The sequence below is a fragment of the Lissotriton vulgaris genome, chromosome 5, assembly GCF_964263255.1.
Source record: "Lissotriton vulgaris chromosome 5, aLisVul1.2, whole genome shotgun sequence".
NCBI lineage: Eukaryota > Metazoa > Chordata > Amphibia > Caudata > Salamandridae > Lissotriton > Lissotriton vulgaris.
In genome coordinates, this window is record NC_141693.1 from 330,564,969 (window position 1) to 330,584,430 (window position 19,462).

The 19,462-nt window shown below is 46.1% G+C and overlaps 1 protein-coding gene across 1 annotated transcript in view; it reads left to right on the forward strand.

The window, feature by feature from the left end:
• The window catches only part of EMC1 (ER membrane protein complex subunit 1), a 307,425-nt gene that overhangs the window by 34,963 nt on the left and 253,000 nt on the right, over positions 1-19,462 (forward strand). The window contains exons 5-7 of the mRNA XM_086921577.1: positions 270-398; positions 2,874-3,000; positions 9,725-9,874. Coding sequence (XP_086777703.1) covers positions 270-398; positions 2,874-3,000; positions 9,725-9,874 — 406 coding nt within the window. The remainder of the gene's footprint in view (positions 1-269; positions 399-2,873; positions 3,001-9,724; positions 9,875-19,462) is intronic.

Sequence of the window (19,462 nt, forward strand, 5' to 3'; positions counted from 1 at the left end):
AAATGGAAAATGTAATTTGCCCTTTTGAGACGATGCCAGAAGATGTTGGCTTGGCACTTGGGATGGTTTCTGAGTTTTAACTTGGAAAGTTAAAATAAAGAAACCTTGAACTTAGTCCATATGGAAGTTGGTCTCCTTAGCGCTCTTATGAACTGCTCTTTGCCCACTCTTAATGCATTTGTGAACCAATAATCTCCTCTCCAGTAGGTGGGTGCAACCCTACTTTGAAGTAGTCTCTAATGTGACCTTTGCTCCTGCTCTGCTTTCAGTTTCCAGATGGCAAGTTTGGTTGCGAGTCAAGATTCAGTTAGGTTCGTCGTGGTTCTAAAGAAGACTGCAGTTTCCCTTCATTACCTTTCCAATGGTCATCAGAAGTGGCTGGAGCACCTACCTGAAAGGTAAGTACAGGTTGTGGCTTTCCGCATGCGATCTTGCATGGTCGGTGCCCTAGCAAGTTCTGAAGATGTGAGAAGATGTTATGTGGAAAGGTGTTGTAAAGTTGTTCTCTTGTGTATTTTGGTAAATCGTTATAACACTGATATTGTGCTGCTGGTATATAGATTTTTAGGCAGGTGATCTTGGAATTTGGACACATAGATTAAAAAGAATGTTGAGTTGTTATATAGTGTGTTGAGATATTCGGGGGTTGATGGAGGCAACAACTAAGACGTAATATTACTAAAATAGATACACCTGCCCTTCAATTGCATTAGCCATTAAGTAGTTACAGTAATAAGTGTATCCTACCTCCATTTTGACAGACTGCATAAAGTTGTTTCAACAGGGACACACTTTGGTTTATCTCTCCTCACCTTCCCCCCCCCCCCCCCCCCCCCTCCCCCCTGTGTCCTGCTTGCCTTTCTTCACACCTGGCAAATCGAGCATTATGGAAGAAGAGCAGAGCTGTAACTCAGCTCTTTAGAGATTGGTTCCTTGCTGACAAAGCTTTACCCAACTAATGAGTTGTGATGATGTTTGGTTATTCCTCTAAGAACAAAACCTAATTTTGCCCGCTGGAACACTCTTCATGTTTTTGTGATCCTGCTATTGCAAGAAGTAGAGGGACATTTAAAGAAGGGGGGGCAGTAGTTTGCATTTCAACCAGATATACGTGGTTAAGTGCATTTTTAGCATATCTATTGCTTGGGGCTAGTATGTTTAAACTTAGTGACACAGAGCATGATTAACTTTCCCTTACTAAATGTGTATCTTTTTTCGGCAAGATTACAATCTCGACCAATAATCAAAGTTTTAAAGTTGATAAAACAGTTATTATTTTACGGGACTACACTGTTGGCCTCCTAGCACAATTATTGTATTGGAAAACTATGGCTATCATGAGTTGTGGTGGTTTCCATTGCAAACAAGAAAAGACTGATGTGTTTTAAAAAAAAAAGTTTTTAGCCCCATCACATGGTTATATTAATTCAGTGAATAATGTAACCATGATAGACCTGATCAATGTTCACATAGATCTTTTGATAGGTTTTTGAGCCTTAATCATTAATTTCCATCCTTTTTCAGTATTAAGTGGTTTGTTGATTTTGGAACAAACCCAAAGTTGAAAGTGACAATTTTCTACACACTCTTGTGTTGTCTGGAAGAGAATGAAGTTGTAGGCAGGCGCTTAGGCACTGGTTTTAACATCTCAAATGAAAAGAACATGTCGGAGAGTGCTTTTGCTTATCGAAGAACACTGCTCATCTTCCTGATTGAGTTGCCAATCAGTTTGCAAAAAGCAGAAGAATTCAGCAGATATGATGCTCTTTGATAAACCTTGACGAGGAATGGTCTTCGATTTTTTTTTCAGAGCAGGAAGATGTTTGTAGTCCACCAAGAAAGAGGTAATCTGTTCCTATATAGCGGCACAAGAATCGTAGACGCTTTTTTCCTGATCTTTGAAAAATATGAATGAATTTCGATCCGCATCTGATTAATAGTGACTTACTCAGAAGGAAAGGTATCTTATTAAACTTTTGAATTAGGAAGTCTGAAGCCTTGCTATAATTGGAGTGGGGGACAAAGCGGAGGATCTGTGAAAGTTGTGTTCCTAAGTCTTAGCCAGTGTAGGTTCTTGAGTAGAGGGCATGCCCTGGAAAAGGTAGTGGTCCCATCTAGGAGTATGGTTGCTGCGTTTTGTGCAAGATGTAAGTGGGCTCTTTTATTGAGAACCAGGTATAATGTATGCCCGTGTAATAAGATCCAGTCAGAGCTGTGCCTACTGTTTTGTTACAGATGTGAAACAAGGGAAGGTGTTTTTCAGTAATCTTAGTCAGTCAAGACATTCAGAGTAGGTAACGTGGATACCAATAGTGCTTAGAATTGGGCGTTAAAGGTGAAATTACAAAACTAGAGAGATCACAAGTCCTGTTTCGTATCAAATGGGACAGAACAGGTGGGATATTTGTTTCGAGTTGTTGAAAAAATTCAGAGGGACGATTACCTCTTGTCCTCTGTCCTTTTAGCTCTAGTAATTGAGGCACTTGCAACTCAGATCATGCATTTTAGTGATGCAGAACACAGCCTGTTTTATGACAATAGCTTATTGGCTTTCTTTGACAGGACTCCTCAGTTCCAGTTATATTAATAGTTCTGGAGAAGTGTGAATCACTATGTTAGGAGTGTATCCAAAGAGATCGGCCCACAGCTTGTGACCTACAGTTTGAGAATGTGATGCACATGTAAAGCTGCTGGTTTTCTTGAAGTGAACCCCAGTGTTTAACCTGGCTGCACTTTGGTTGTCTGAAGGGTGGATCTCCAAGTTTTGTATCTTTTTATGCATCTTCTGTAAAGTGTTTAAACCTCAGACTTTAAAAATTGCTTATTTTTGTGTTCTATGATTATCAATCTGAAGTGTTTTTTTTCTCCTACAGCGACAGTGTCAATTACCAGATGGTTTACTCTTATGGTAAGGGCGACATCCATGTCATTGGGGTCTCCCCAGGAAGCCACATCAGCGTTATTACCTTCAGCATTGAAGATGGCGAGATCACCAGACAGGTAACATCCAAGGACAGAACAGAGGTTGAAGAGTCACATAGACTGGGAAATGTGTTACTTGTTTCCTTTACTCTTCCTTATGACTGACCTACTCGATATGGCTGGCGAAAAGCATAGGAAATCGAGGTACATATCTAGACTGCATACATACCTACATGGGGCCTTTCGGGTTAGAAATAGGTACAGGTTCTAAACTAATGATGACACCAAACCAATATATGTTTTTATGAAAGTGGAACATTTATTCTGTAACACACCCCTCAGGGTGATGGGGAGCCACAGGGCAGATAGGCTACTGTCCTCAAACTGTAGTGCTGGAGGTTATTTTCCACTGGTGTCATGTGTTCTGTCCTACTGTGGCTCTGCAAACCGGGCCTAGTACAACCCTTTCCGAACTTGACTCTAAGGGAAGTTTCTCAGAGAGGGAGTGTGGGGAACAAAAGCTCCGTGCTTATCTTTTGGTTAACGCAAGTAACATTGAATACTACAGTTGAATAAGAATTGTTATTTCATGGTTGTGAATGAATGAATGAATGAATGATGGAAAATTTGTATGGCGCTACTTAACCCAGAGGCATCAAGGCGCAGAAGATGGAAACCAGCTGAAAGATCAGAAAAGCAACCCAGAGGAGAACAGCTTACAGGTAGGATTCTGAGAAAAGCCAGGTCTTAAGATTTTTTTGAAAAAGAACAAGAGACGGCTGGGCCTTAAGATTTGTGGGAAGCATGTTCCACAGTGTGGGGGCAAGGGAGAAAAAAGCTCTCCCTCCCCACCTTGCCTTGGCAGTTCGAGGCGCAATCAGAAGTTTTGTGAGCTGAGCGCAGGTCCCTGCCGAGAGTGTAGAAGGATACAAGGGATCCAATGTCCTCAGCACCCAGACCGTGAAGGGCGCGGTAGGTGAGGACAAGAACCTTGAAATTGATCCTTGCCTGTACTGGCAGCCAGTGGAGATCTTTTCTAATCCCTGAGACGGAAACCCGTCTGGGGGCATCCACAACAAACCTGGCTGCAGCATTTTGGACAATTTGGAGACAGTGAATCAATTTTTTGTTTATGCCAAGATAGAGGGCATTACAATAATCCAGGCGAGGGGAAATAAGGGCCACTGAGATCTGTTTCCGAGCATCTGGGGAGAGATAGTGAGCGAGTTTCCTAAGGATCCTTAATACCCCACAGCATGTTGAGACGGTCCTGCCTACTTGCTTATCAAAAGCAAGAGTAGTATCAAAAGTTACCCCCAGATTTCGAGCAGAGCGGGAAGGCTTGGGGCAGGTACCAAGAGCAGGAGGCCACCACTGTTCTGACCAGAGATCCGGTTTTCCCCCAAAGACGAGGACCTCAGTTTTTTCCCCGTTGAGTTTGAGGAAATTCGAGGTCATCCAGCCTGCCACAGTTTCCATGCAGTTCTTAAAATTTAAGGCCGAGGACTCCACAGAATGGGATAAGGAGACCATTATCTGAGTGTCGTCAGGCGTACGACAGGACTTCCAGGTCATAGGATCTCACCAGTCTTGCAAGTGGGGCCACATATATGTTGGAAAGTGTGGGGCTCAAGGAAGAGCCCTGCGGGACCCCACAATGCAAAGACTTGGCCGGAGAGAGGAAGTCACCCAGTTTGACCTTTTGGGCACAGCGGTTAAGGAAAGATGTCAGGAGACCCAAAGCTGATCCTTCCACACCCATCTCACCAAGTCGCGTGGCCAAGATGGAGGGAGACAGGGTGTCAAACGCGGCTGTAAGGTCGAGCAGGATCAGAATGGTAGATTGACCCCTGTCGACCTTAGCACGGATGTTGTTGACTACCACTGTCAAGGCCGACTCGGTGCTGTGGGCCTTCCTGAAGCCATGCTGAGAGGGATCATGCAGGCTAGCTGTATCCAGGAAGGCATTGAGATGGTGATTCAGGTGGGCCTCAAGCATCTTTTGCAGGGGCTTGCAGGAGGGATATGGGACGAAAATTTTTAAGAGTCCCAGGATCCAAGGTGGGTTTCTTTAGTAGAGGTTTGACAATGGCCAACTTCCAGGCTGCGGGGAAGACGCCATTCGAGATTGCCAGGTTCATCACGTGAAGGTAAGGGGAAAGTAGGGTCTGTCTACAATTTTTCAAAACTTTAAGGGGACAGGGGTCTAGGGGAGATCCCGATTTAAGGTTGTCAAGCAGGCCGTTTAGTACTTCATGGGACAGGAGGGGGAAATCGGATAAATGTACTCGCGAGGTCAGGGAGAGGCTAGATCCTGGAGAAAGATCGGATGACAAAGGGGAGTCCTGGATAGAGTTAAGGGCTTCCAAGTCGGAGTAAATGTCTCCAATTTTGGTATGAAAAAATAAGGAGATCTCATCACAAAGTTTTTGTGATGCAACAACGGGGTCAGGAGATGGAATAACAGATAAGAAATCCACAATATTAAAGAGATCTCTAGGAGAGCGGAGGGAAGTAGTTAGATTGGAAAAATATGACTGTTTGGCAGCTAGAATCGCGGCCTTATATCCTGTGATAAAGTTCCTATGTTTAATCCTTTCCTCCCGGTCAAGATGGGCTCTCCAGAGTCTTTCCTGTCTCCTGCATTCCTGCCTGCGCACTCTAAGAGCGTCGGAAAACCGGGGGGCTGACGGTCGTTTCCTAGCACAATAGTGGGGTTTGGCAGGGGCAAGAGTATCAACTGCCTCCGAGATGATATCAACAAGCTCCTGAGCGGCAGTGTCCGTGTTAGAATTGGAAGAGGGCATAAAGTTGACAAGAAAGGGGCTAAAGGTCTCATTGTTAAGTCCTTTATAATTCCTTTTCAGAGTCCAGCTATTCTTATCCTTTAAAGGTATATCCAAAGGCCCAAAAGTAAACTCCAAGGGGACTGCCTTATGGTCGGACCATGAGAGGGGAATAGGAGGGCCTACTGCCAGCCTAGGGTCGTTGGTGAAAACCTAAAGTGTGACCCGCAGAATGAGTAGAGCATGCCACTATTTGTGAGAGACCGCAAGAAGCCATGGACTCCACAAGGGTTAATGTGTCTGGAGAATGAGAATTCCCGAGATGAAAGTTAGAATCGCCAAGAATAGTAAAATTAGGTTTGTCGATAAAAGGTTCAAGAGTTTCTAGGAGACTAGCAGGAAAGGCCGGTCTGGGACCCGGGGGTCTGTATAATAAGATACCCGTAAAGGATATTGTGGGTGAGGGACTGAGGGAAAAGTGAACGGCCTGGAAGGAATTCTGAGGGGAAGGGAGGGATTCGATACAGCAAGTAGAAGAAGTTTTATGTAGGATGCCAATTCCCCCGCCTTTTCGACCTATTCTGTCAAGTCTAGCAAAGGCATATCCTTCAGGGATGGCGTTGAGTAAATCAGGACCAGCTGATTCAGAGCCCCATGTTTCGGTAACAAAGACCCAAGAGGGCTTGTTTTCCGAGATGAAGTCTCTGAATGCAATATTATTTTTAACAAGGGATCGAGCGTTAATGAGGTAATCTGATTCTCCAGAATGAGGAGAAGGGGATTGCGCCTCCCTAGCTGACGGAATGGCTTGAATGTAGTTAGATTATTCAGTTAGGAACTTCACTCCACTTCTGATACAGTGTCTCTAGTCCAAGTGATTTCTAATAGCTATAGTTAGTCCTTTGGGCATAGGCTTTCAAAGTACTTTGTTACCCTACTGAGCAGCGACTAAATCTAATGTCTTTCACCCATTACGTTCACTTAGCTAAGAAAAAGTCTGAAGTCCTTGAGGCACATTCTTCTGCTTGTTCTAGTCACTCAATCCGGTTGCAAGCTAAGCCTCACTTTAACCTGCTGGATGGCATTGCAGTTTTTGTGCCGTAGTGGGTGCAGTTTGCTTACCAGCGTGCACATTGGTGCCATTACTTTTGTTGGGTCTGCAGCTACAACCTCGCGTTAGAACAAGTACCACTGGACGTTGTTGGCATGATGGGCTGCTACCGCAACACAAATCTTGCAGTTGGGGCGTCCCTCACTGGGTGCAGACCTGTGCTCAACTTGCAGTCTCTTGGCCGAGTTGTCTGTAATGGCTTGTCTTTGGAAGTTGCAGCTTCTGGGCGAGTCAGAAATTCTACTTTAGCGATGACATGGCTCCTCTTACCGATGTTGGCAGCGGCTGCACTGGAGTTTTCTCCATTTGCGAGCCGAGGCAGTCTGTGGACGCACGAGGGGATTCCTTCCCATGATCTGCAAGCGGAACGTTGCTGCAGATTTGCTACTACTGACTGACACTGAATATTTACTCTTCATTCAATGCTGTGTACCAGTTATTCAGAACTGCTACCATTTCTACCAAAGAGCTTTGTCAAGCCCAACTATCAAACCGAGCGCGGCGGAGATTATCCCCCGTCCGCTATACCAGTACTCCCATTGTCCTGAAGAAGACCCCACCCCAAGGACCACAACCTATCCTGACTTGAGGGGTCGAAACATTGACAACACCACTCCTGCGACACCATAAAGAATTATTTGTGGGCGCTGTTTAGTTATGTATGATATTGGGAACATTGTGATCATTCACGGAAATGTATTAAACAAATGATGTTGATGTATATATGTCACCACTACCTTTCCCTGTCCCCTACCCACACGTGAACACTTTACCCCGATTCTTTCCTTCCTCACCTATCACTTCTAGAGCACTGTATAATATTGCATATTTATTGTAACAAGCAATTTTGTGGCTCTTCTGTCAATGCTTTTAAAACAATTGCATGAGACACACTGTATGACTATATAAATACAATAGTGGACCACCAAGCCACTCTGAATTTGTTTTGTGTTTCTGCTACTATATAAGAATATATGAACTTTGCTTGCTACCGTGACCACACGTTTTTTGATACTGCACTGGTCTCTTGGGCTCATGGTAAATTTCTGGATGAGACAGAGATTCTTGTTTCCGCAAAGCATTGGTGCATTTCACAGCAGAAACTGCTCAGAGACCACAATATCCCCTCAAGGCACAGTTCGCTCCTTTCTTTGCTCTCTGTTGTAGTCAACTTTCTCTGGGTGCCTCTCACCCCAGGAACCTACTGGGCTTCTCTTCCTGAACAGTCTCTCCTCCTGCAGGGCTAGTCGCACTCCTTCCCTCCTCTAAGCACAAAGGCTGACTTTTAGGCACGAGGCAGACCATCTGCTCCTCCGGTAGAAACTGCATACTTGAGGTGATTTCATCTTATTGTCTGTCTGATTAGATGTCAGGCAGACACCAGTCCTAGTCCCACAACAACTCTTCGATTATTCTGCCGATCTTTACCTTGCTTGGTCAAGAAGAACTTGGGACTGGAACAAAGTGGGTTGGTTTGTGTCCATTTTATTCACATTTTTGAAACGGGATGTGGACCTGTTGTCAAAGGCTCCTGAACTGGTTGGAGTTGGTTCTCTTTCATGTGTAATTTTCTGACTGTTCCACAGATACGACCTTTGTGCAAGGTGATGGCTCTTATAGCATGCAACAATGGGACTGGCTTCGAGCAGGAGTATGTCAAATATGGGCACAGTGAAGTGTGAGATCTTTGCACAAGACTGTCATCAGCTTTGTTGAAGCAACAGTCTGGGACAGACACTGCCTAGAAATGTCCTCACCTTGAACAACAGAAACTGCAGTCCGGCTCTTCACTCATACCACCTTCCCAAATGGCAGTACTCAGGGTCCTTGCTAAAATAATAATGATATCCCTGTTTACATCCTTCCCCATTTCCGCTGTTAGTAGACATTTGTCCTCATCCTCCATCTTGTGTGTGGCTAAATCAGGGGCATCCAAAACGGATCTTCAGGCTCCAGTTCTCACAGACTTATACCGCACAAAGAGTTTGACTACCGTGCAATGTGATACACATTCAGTGCATACACTCTCAACAAACACCCATATCAGCGCAAAATGATGGGGTTTCCATAATAGCAGAATTTAAACACAAGCAGGTTAGTAGACAATGCACTCTCTTTGATGCAGATGAAAAAAGGTCTGGTCAGACTATAGATTAAAAATAACTGGTATGCTGCCTCTACTGCTTTGTGATTCACCCAGGGCATGGTCAGTTATCCTATGTCCACCATGAGTTCATGCTTGGTGCACTCCTCCAGATCTCATAACAGGTTCTGGACCTTGTAGTACTAGACCGGTCAATGCCTCTGCACACACACTAGAATAGCAGGGTGCCAGGCCCCAACAAAAAGTCAGGATACCAATTTCACATGCAGTGAGGCACTCTGGGCAAACGTACACACCCATTTGCCATGTAGAGGACATTCGTATTCAAGCACATACTAAGTAATCAACTGTTTATCTAAAAGTTGAGGCTTTTTTTTCTTTCTAAGGTTGTTGAGAGGTAGGCCCCAACCGTAAGTGGCTGTCTGTACTATGTTGTATGCACGTGTGTGTGTGGAATGCACATGCAGAAGGCACACCGTTACAATGGGTTGGTTGTTGAGGGGCACTAAAGGCAGTTGGGGGGGGGGGGGGAGCGTGATATGCTTTTTGTCAGTCATGCTCAGACACGCTCACAGAGGATTGGACAACAGTGTACCAGTTGTGTCTGTGGGTTGAGGTCATACCAGTGTATAAAGACATAATAGCACATGAATGCAGAACTTTAGTTGGTGCTGGGTGGCCTGTTTCAAACCTTGGTTAGCCATCCTCTTGAGCACTCCTAGCCATAAATTCTTATTGGAGGAGGCAAGGATTAAAGTGCCACTCTGCAACCGCAATAATATTTTGTCATCTTCTGTGCAGGTGAGGGTGGCTGCTCCATGGATATCTGCCCTTACTGGTAATTGTGGAGTCATCAGTGAAGGGCTGCTAATTTGTGCAGACAAGAAGACCAAAGCTCTCTACAGCCTGTCATTGGAGTCAGACCACGAGATGACACAGATCCCACTACAGGTGAGTTGTGTTAATGAATTGGGTTTTCAAATTTTTGTCTTTTAATTGGAAATAATAAACACTAGTAGGAGAACTTTATAGAGAAACACGTTTCTTAAGCCAATTCTCCTGGTGATGTAGATAGATGTAGGTGGATAGTGATGTTTGTGAATGGTAAAGTTCAGGACTTTTCCTAGAAGCTCAAAGGAATAGCTAGTGTCGACCAAGAGGAGGCTACTGTCGAAGTCCAAGTTTCTTATAGCAACATATTTTTATTAGGGTCTTAGTGGTTTGGGGGCAGATATTGTGGATCTTATTGATACTGTCAAGTTGCTGACAGACATGCATAGCTCTAGCATAATGAAGGCGCAGAAGCACAGTTTTATCTGTCAAAACAAACTTTGGGAACGCAGGCAGAGTCAAATGGACATGCACATTTAATTTATTGATATTGTTTAGTTTTGTATCCAAAGTGATGCACAGCTTATTTACGTTACACCCTACAAAAATTTATTTAAGAATTGGGGAAGGAAGGAGGAGGAGCTATGCTAGCGAACAAGATGGCTGCTTAGGCTCCCGGCTCCGCCGATCTCAGTCTCCTGCCAGATGATCCTGTCATTTATCCTGTCTTTATGCCCTCCCTCTGTGTGTATGAACCGGACTACAGCTCGATGGTGCGATCCCGAGATTTCTACCAGTTTGGTAGACAGTTATATCGTGTTAAAGTTTGCGGCCTAGCCAAGCTTGGAAGCCAGGGTCTCGAGTACTGGCCCAGTCGGGTTCCAGTTTAACAACATCGGCTGTGAGCGTGTGGCAGGGTCCAGTCTATTGCTGTGGAGGTTTTCTTGCGATTTTGATGGCGGTCTGCTGAGTTGGTAAACATCGTAGGAGGGGTGACGATGCACGACTGAGGCTGTGGGTGGAGGTCCCTGACCCGGTGGCCCGGTTAGCCACCCGCTGGCGTTCGCTGGGTTGGGATCTTCGCTTGCGGTGGCGAAGCGTAGATCGATGCCGCTGTGAACATTGAGTCCCCCTCTGCTGTTGTCCGTTACACTTTTGACTGTTCCCCCGGGGAGACCGGGCTCTATGGGGGACGTGAAAATGGTTGATATCGAGCGAGGAGCGGTGGAGCGGACTGAGAATGAACCGTAGTTGCGAACTGTGCGGGCTGCCATTGGGGCTCTTCATACTAACGTGGAAGCCCTTATTCATCGCATTTGTTTGACATTGGGAGGATTGGACCGGACCCTGCTCCACTACAAGGAATGAAGCAGCTCGAGATACCCACGATGGCCATTTTAATAGAGGAAGCGGGCCCCGTGCAACGAGAGGTGTCGGAGCCTCCGGTCGGTGTGATGGCCGATAGGAGCGAAATCGGCGCTTTGAATGGATCGTCATGCCTACTATCAACGCTGACTGTGGAAGAACTAATCGGTGCTCTCTTTCTGGAGACTTTTGATGAGAACTGTTTTGGGCTTGAAACCGCGTCTGTCCCCTATCCGCCAGTTCCATTACAATGGCGGTAAAAACAACGTTGGGAGTTCATGACTGTGAGGAGAGTCTTTGGACCTGATGGAGTTCTAAGTGACTTAACGTCTTTGCTTGATCTCAGTTTGAACTTAGCTGCACTTTTCTCGTATTTTGATTATCCTGTGGAGGCTGCAGTTCGTCCGGAAAGGGTTCGCACGTCCGATCGAAAGGGTCAAGGATGAGACTGATTGACTGGGTTTGACATCGTGGGATTTGGTACCATGATGCTTGCGGGAGGTTGGGCGGTGTTTACAGTTTCACCTGTTGCGTACTGCATTAGCTTCTTATAGATTTGTGGATTTACTCTGGGGGATTCTTGGTTCTGGCGGGAGAGAGGGGGGACCGGGGGCACGTACGAAGGTGCCCACCTCCATTTTCTATTTTTAGTATTTAGTTAGATGGGGCGACAGGCACACTGCTAGTTGGGGTTCGGGGAAAGCCATATGCAGGGGTGCAGGGTGGGGGGGATGGGTGTTAGTGTAGTTAGTTTAGGCTGTGGCGTGAATATTTTTGTCATTTATCCTGATTTAGTTTTTTCGTATCTGGGGGCACTACGCCTTTCTTTATCCTGCTCTGTTGGGTGGCGGGGACTGAGTACCGTAGCGCATCAAATGTAGCTTCATTGTGTGCAGTCAACCATTATTGAACGATCTACGCGTTGATGTTTCAATGACCCGCCCATTGTTTTTTTTACAGAAATCCTGATATCTGAAAATGCTTGCTTATTATTGTAACTGAATGTGATGTCCCAGATACGTCTTTGATTTATTTTGTTTTATATTTGAAAATAAAAAGAAATTCAAAAGAAATAAATAAAAGAATTGGAGAAGAACAAGAACATATCATGTTTATTTTTATTTTTTAATAACACATTTTATTATGTTATTTTGCAATATGTAGGTGTCGCATCCCCACCATGGTCAGAGAGATGTACTGTTAGTTTGTATCAATAACCATATTTCTAGTATAGAACACCCACCAAACACGTAGGTGACATGAACGAAAAACTTACAGACCGTTTCCGGTCTCCATGTTCGTACAAGCAGTGCAGTCGTTATAGTGTGCCACATTACATATATACATATGCATATTTTTTTAGGTCTCGCCCTGGAATTCGCATCCGAAGGATGCGTCCAGGGCGGAGACTTATAGCTATCCGACGCCGGGGAATGAGGGACAAGAAACTGTCACGAGCAGATTTGGGTGCGCGAACGCGCACGTTCTGTCCTGCGCCGCGCCATGCACTTCCCTCCCATACTCCCAGCAAGTCAGCCTAACGCGCATGCATGCACACGCACTTACACAGACACGCAGGCACCCAGACAGGCAACCCCCACAGTCACACACGCATACACACAGACTCCAAAACACATACACACACACACGCTCACACACATACACAGCCCGCTGCCGCACGCGCGCACACACATGCCCCCGCAGCCCAGCAACAAGGCGAAGCCCCACTCACCGGCTTCCTTGGTGCAGCGGCTCTCACCGGCAGCAGGACTCTTCCTCCCTTCTTCGGCACCGGGGCGCAGGGTAGGCTCCTGCCTGCTCCGGTGCTCCAAACAATTGCGGCTCTTCCGTGGGAGGCGGGGTAGGCTCCCGCCCTCCTACTTCCTGTTTCCGGTTGTCCCGCCCGGCCTGCCTGACTTCCTGGTCGCAGGCCGGCGGCGGACTGCAGCACGAGCTTGGGATTTCTACACTTCACCAATCATGCCGAAAACGGGCTTTGAGTTACAAGGTGACATTATATATAAATCGACACAATGCTAGACTTTGTCAAAGAAAGACATTTAAAATGCCTGGTCATACCTGAATGTGGCAGATAATATGTGTAAACTATAATTGGTGGGTGGCTCAGTTGCTTCGGGTATGTTATGTGCCTCCAAAAATATTAAGTGTTCCCAGGTCCTCGCACATGGGCGGGCCAAATCAAAGCTCACAACTATTCGGGAGGATTCCCTGAAAGAAAACCATTGACGAGCCCCCACACTTTCAATTGAGATGAGGAATAAGTGGCACTGGCTGAGGTGGGGAGGAGCACTTTGCGCGAGGAAGTCGGGAGACTTTCAGCACAGGGACCGTCTTTCTCTACGTTAAGCATGTGGCGACACTCAGTTGGTCAATAAGGATTTCTGGTTCTGGGCACCGTGCAAAATATCGTTGCTGTGAGGACTGTGGGCTTCTATTGCTTTTACGGGAAGGCGTTCACCGACGTGGGATTTCTACACTTCACCAATCATGCCGAAAACGGGCTTTGAGTTACAAGGTGACATTATATATAAATCGACACAATGCTAGACTTTGTCAAAGAAAGACATTTGAAATGCCTGGTCATACCTGAATGTGGCAGATAATATGTGTAAACTATAATTGGTGGGTGGCTCAGTTGCTTCGGGTATGTTTTGTGCCTCCACTCATTTTATATTTGTAAAGTGAAAGACTTCAGTTTTAATTTCAGTTTTGGCAGTGATGGTACACGCAATACCAGCGCAATTTTGCTACATTGTAAGGAGGTTAATAGTTGTGTAGAAGCATCTGCAGTGTGAGATCCAGTGAAATGATTAATAGTGCTTTTGGGCAGCTGCAGCAGCGTTAAAATTCATCACAATTCATTGTTGATGCTCAAATAAGTAGGGCTGCAATTTTGCTGTCTTTAATTGGTATGAAATGTTTGTGACACTGCGCCCACACAATACTTTAGGCCACTCACACTGCGCCCACACACTACTTTAGGCCACGCACACTGCACACACACTACTTTAGGCCACACACACTACTTTAGGCCACGCACACTGCGCCTGCACACTACTTTAGGCCACACACTCTGCACCCTCACACACTCTGCACCCTCAATGCAACATACACTCCAAATAACACTCAGTGCCACATAATTACACTGCACTCAATGCAACATACACTCCAAATACCACTCAGTGCCACATAATTACACACAACATAATTACACTCTACTCAATGCAGCATACACCCCAAATACTACTCGGTGCCACAAAATTACACACCACATAATTACACTCTACTGAATGCTACACACACTCCACACAATAGCACTCAGTGCCACATAATTATATGCTACATAATTACGATGCAACATACACTCCAAATACCACTCTGTGCCACATAATTACACACCACATAATTACACTCTACTGAATACAACATACACTCCTCATATTACCCCTCAGTGCCACATAATTATATGCTACATAATTACACTGCGCTCAACGCAACATACACTCCAAATACCCCTCCGTGCCACATAATTACACGCCACATAATTACACTGCACTCAATGCAACATACACTCAAATACCACTCAGTGCCACATAATTACACGGCACATAATTATTCTATCCATCTATCGCCCTCACTCTATCTATCGCCCTCACTCTATCTATCGCCCTCACTCTATCTATCGCCCTCACTCTATCTATCGCCCTCATTCTATCTATCGCCCTCATTCTATCTATCGCCCTCATTCTATCTATCGCCCTCACTCTATCTATCGCCCTCACTCTATCTATCGCCCTCACTCTATCTATCGCCCTCACTCTATCTAGCGCACCACCACAGCATCACTCAGGGGCACCACAGCAGCACTCAGGGGCACCACAGCAGCACTCAGGGGCACCACAGCAGCACTCAGGGGCACCACAGCAGAACTCGGGGGCAACACAGCATCAATCTGTGCAACGATTCAACAACAACTAGTTCAAATGTGTTCTATCAATGTTTCAAGCCTTATTACAAATGTCACAAAAATGTTAATATTTCATTTCTGTTCTTGGATTTTCGTCACAATAAAGTACACTGAACATAATATTCACAAAAGTTATTTACTAAAGTTTAAACTATTTCCATTATAAATTACAATAACTTTTAAGTATTAATTATTTAAAAAAATTAAGCCATTGTTATTTGTAATATCAATACATCTAAGTCACGTAAATACAACACATACTGCATTACAAATGCAATAGGTGTCACATTTGCGAAAGTTATAACTATTGGCATTGTAAATGACAAAGCTATTAATTTCGCTATTTTCAAAACCAACACATAAATAAAAAAATTGTCATTTACAATACCAATAACTCAAACTTTTCTAATGCGAGACCTATTGCATTGCAAATGCTTGTTAAAACTCTCAGTGGGGATAAACCAATACATAAAAAACATAGCAAAACAGTTTCGGGGGTCCGACTCGGGCAAGGGGGGGGGGGGGGGGGGAGGTTGATACCACAATAATCCGCCCATTGAGTCCAGATTTTGCGGTGTTTAGCGGGGCATCCCCGGGCCTCAAAAAACAGCAATCTCAGCCCCCATACAATTATCTAGTTCTGTTTTACATTTGCCCAAGGTCGGGTGCGATGTAGCCTTCCACGTTTGTGCTATATCCCGCTTGGCCAGCGCGAGTGCAAACAAATTCAGCTCCAAACCGTGTGTAAAAAATGACCCTTCCTCCCTATCACACCTCAGGCACATGGGGGACTGAATAACACCCATCCGCCATAGACGTACCCTAGTGTAATAAAGATCCTATTTTTAATGTTGACTTATGATCTTCATTACAAGTGGCGTTTAGGATTTGTTAAAGCATGTAATAACTCGTGAGTGAGGAGCAAGATTTCAATACAGAAGGCATATGTGGTGGCTTGTGTACAGATGAAGTTTAATGAAGTGAAACTGAAAGACCAAGTTAGTTGTTAAAAGCCAATGAATGAATAAGAAAAAAAGGATCTCTATCAGTTAAAATTTGATGTCATAGAAGATGTTAAATTGAATTATGCAGAATATAGGAAGTCACCTAATTTCTGTTAAATGAGGAGAAATGGATATGAAAGGTTGTCCTCTTAAGATGCAGGCTGCAAAAAAGGCACACTAGAGTGAAAATTGGTCTGCGGCATTTGAACCAAGAGAATACCAAAGAAGTTGTTTGAGGGAAGAAAATTAAAATCAAAAGGGATCCTTAAATTGTTTAAAAAAAAAAACCCTACTACTTCGTACTGAGCCCGGATTTGCTCATGTAAAGGTTCAACATCTGATTAAATTGTAAGCCACGGTTGCGTGAAATTTAAACTGCATGAGCATTGCAAACTTGGATTTTTTTAAAAATACCTGCAAAAAATGCTTTTTTTTCTCCATATTTTTCTCATGAAAACCTACACTCTGTACAAACGTCGGCATTTTTTTTTTTAATGAACTCAACAGCTTTTGAATTTTCTATTTAGATTCCGTACATATGGGTTGAGGAAATCATAGGAAGATGAATTCTAAACAGAAAGGCTGTCAGTCAACCTAGAAGCATTGGAAACAATTATTTCTTTCCTTGGGGGACGGGTGAGAGAATAAAAATAGTGAGAATAAAATGATATTCATTTACAACATCAGATTTTAAAAGGAGAGAGATTAGATGGTTCAGTGTCGACAAAATGCTTGAAATATATTTTTTAAAACTATAATTTGGCAAGTACAAGTATTTTTTTAAATCATTTTTTTAAAATTATGCTTCGAAAATTAATTGTTCTTGATCACCAAGAGACATTAAAAAATCTTCAGCTTTAGATTCTAATAAACTACAAGTAGTCTAGAAACATTTCAAACACTTGATTTTTTTTTTTCACAACCAATTTTATTAAGCAAATGATCATCACAAATGTGGCATCTCCACACATCGAGAGCACCACAACAAAATCAGTTCAGCAATTACACAGGCAGCAAATAATAGAGCAGATTCAGAATAGGCTTAGTATAGAAATTCCCCAAAACCCTACCCTAACCCCCAACGCTACCTCCCCCCCAGTCTAAGAACCCCCCCCCCCCAACCCCCCCCACCACACGTGTACATATAGCAACAGGGAAGAGTCATATGTGGGTGTAATTCCACCAGGGCGTTACGGCTGCGGACCAAGATTGTCACTGCGATCAGATGTCCTCCTCCTGCTCCGCCGGGGGGTCCAAGGACAGACCACGGTAGTCGGCCCAACGCTTCCAAATTTTGTAGTGTTTGCGCGGACACCCCCTCGCCTCAAATATCGGTCCCTCCAGACCCATGAAATAATCCAGCCCAGCCTTCCACGCCGACAAGGGGGGAGCCCTCACCGACTTCCACGCTCGGGCCAGGTCCCGCTTAGCCACGACCAACCCCAATAGCAACAAGTGGCGCTTATAAACATTACCACCAATCCCTTCCATGATATGCAAGAGGCCCAGCCGGTGAGTACGGGGAAGATCCCAGCCCAGGACCTCAGCCAGACAACTCCACACGCCCCTCCAGAACCCAGTCAATCGGCCACACGACCACACCGTATGCACCAGAGAGGCAGGCACCACTCCACAGCGCAGGCATTCCGAGGACACAATCAACCCAGCCTTCCACAACCGCTCACGGGTATAATAGGCACGATGCAGATATTTGAATTGGATCAGCCGGAGCCGGATCGCAATGGCGGTTCCACGTGGGGATTCCAGTGCCTCCCTCCAATCGTCGTCATCAAGGGGGCCCACATCCACTTCCCACGCCTCCCGAAGGGAGTGTAGGGTGGAGGAGCAATGAATTACAAGTGTCTGGTAGATCCTAGAGACCTTCCTGTCCCCCAGGTCCCCCATAAATACCTTGGCCTCTACTGGACTAAATTCCGGCAGGGAGTCGAGACCGGCGATGCTCGGGGCGAGGGCATGCCGCAGCTGGAGGTAGCGGAAGAACTGGGACTGAGGCATTTGGAACTCTGCACGGAGCTCCTCGAAGGATTTGAGGGTGGTGCCCGACACAACCTGGCCCAGCTGAGTAATCCCAATGGTCTCCCAACCCTCAAACCCGGTTAGGGCCGCCAGCTCCGGGAGCAAACCATTGTGCCAAAGCGGCGTCTCAGCCGTCAACCTGCCCCACCATCCCATGCGGCGCAATGACTGTCGCCACACCGCAAAGACCACTCCGGTGACCGATGGCAATGCACGACGTAAGCGAGCGGAGTAAAGAATTGTATGGAGCGTGTGGTCGCCCATGAGCAACCGTTCCAGGGCATAGGCCGGGTCTCTTCTATCACCATACCACCAATCATTTAGGACCAGCAGGTGGGAAGCCTGGTAGTAAGAGAGGAGGTCCGAGGTGGCCAGGCCACCACTGTATGTGGACAAAAAGCACGTCTTCGCCACTCTGGCCGCACCACCACCCCACAGGAAGCGGCCCAGCACCGAGTTAACCTGACGGAACCACTCCAGGCCAATGGGGTATGGGAAGTTCTGGATTTGGTACAGGAGCCGCGGAAGCGCCACCATCTTGAAGATGGCCGATCTCCCAAAGATAGTAAGCGGCATTCTAGCCCAGGTCTTGACATCAGCCTGAACCCGCTCCCACACCGGCAAGACTCCACGCGCCCAGGCCACGGCCCGCAACTCCGATAGAAAAACTCCCAGATACTTTAGGCCATCCGAGGCCATTCGCAACTCAGCAGCCCAGGGGTCAGCAACCACACCACCGCCCAGCACCCACAGGGTCGATTTGTTCAGGTTAAGGTGAAGGCCCGAGACCCCGCCAAACTCCCGCATGATTTCCAGAACTCGGGGGCCCGATCGCCGTAGGTCCGTAAGGAAGAGGAGAACGTCATCCGCATACAGTGCAATCCTATCCACCAGATCCTCATTCCAAACGAAACCGCGCAACCGGTCATCCGCTCGTATCCGCGACGCCAGAGGTTCCATGGCAAGGGCAAACAGGTACGGGGACAGCGGGCAACCCTGCCGAGTACCACGACCCACATGGAAGCGCCCAGAGGTAGCACCGGCCACGCGGACCGAGGCCGTAACGTTGGTGTAAAGGAGACGAATGTACGACAGGAAGACCGGCCCCAGGTTGAGGCGGGCCAACAGTGTGAACAGATATGCCCAGCTCACCGAGTCAAAGGCTCGGTCCATGTCCGCTAGGAGGAGCGCCGCTTGCTCATCTCTAGCCCCCATAGCATCCACCGCCACCTGCGCCCGCCGAATATTATGTCGAGTGGCCCTGCGAGGCATGAAACCAGCCTGAACGGGGTGCACTAGGTCAGCCACGTGGGG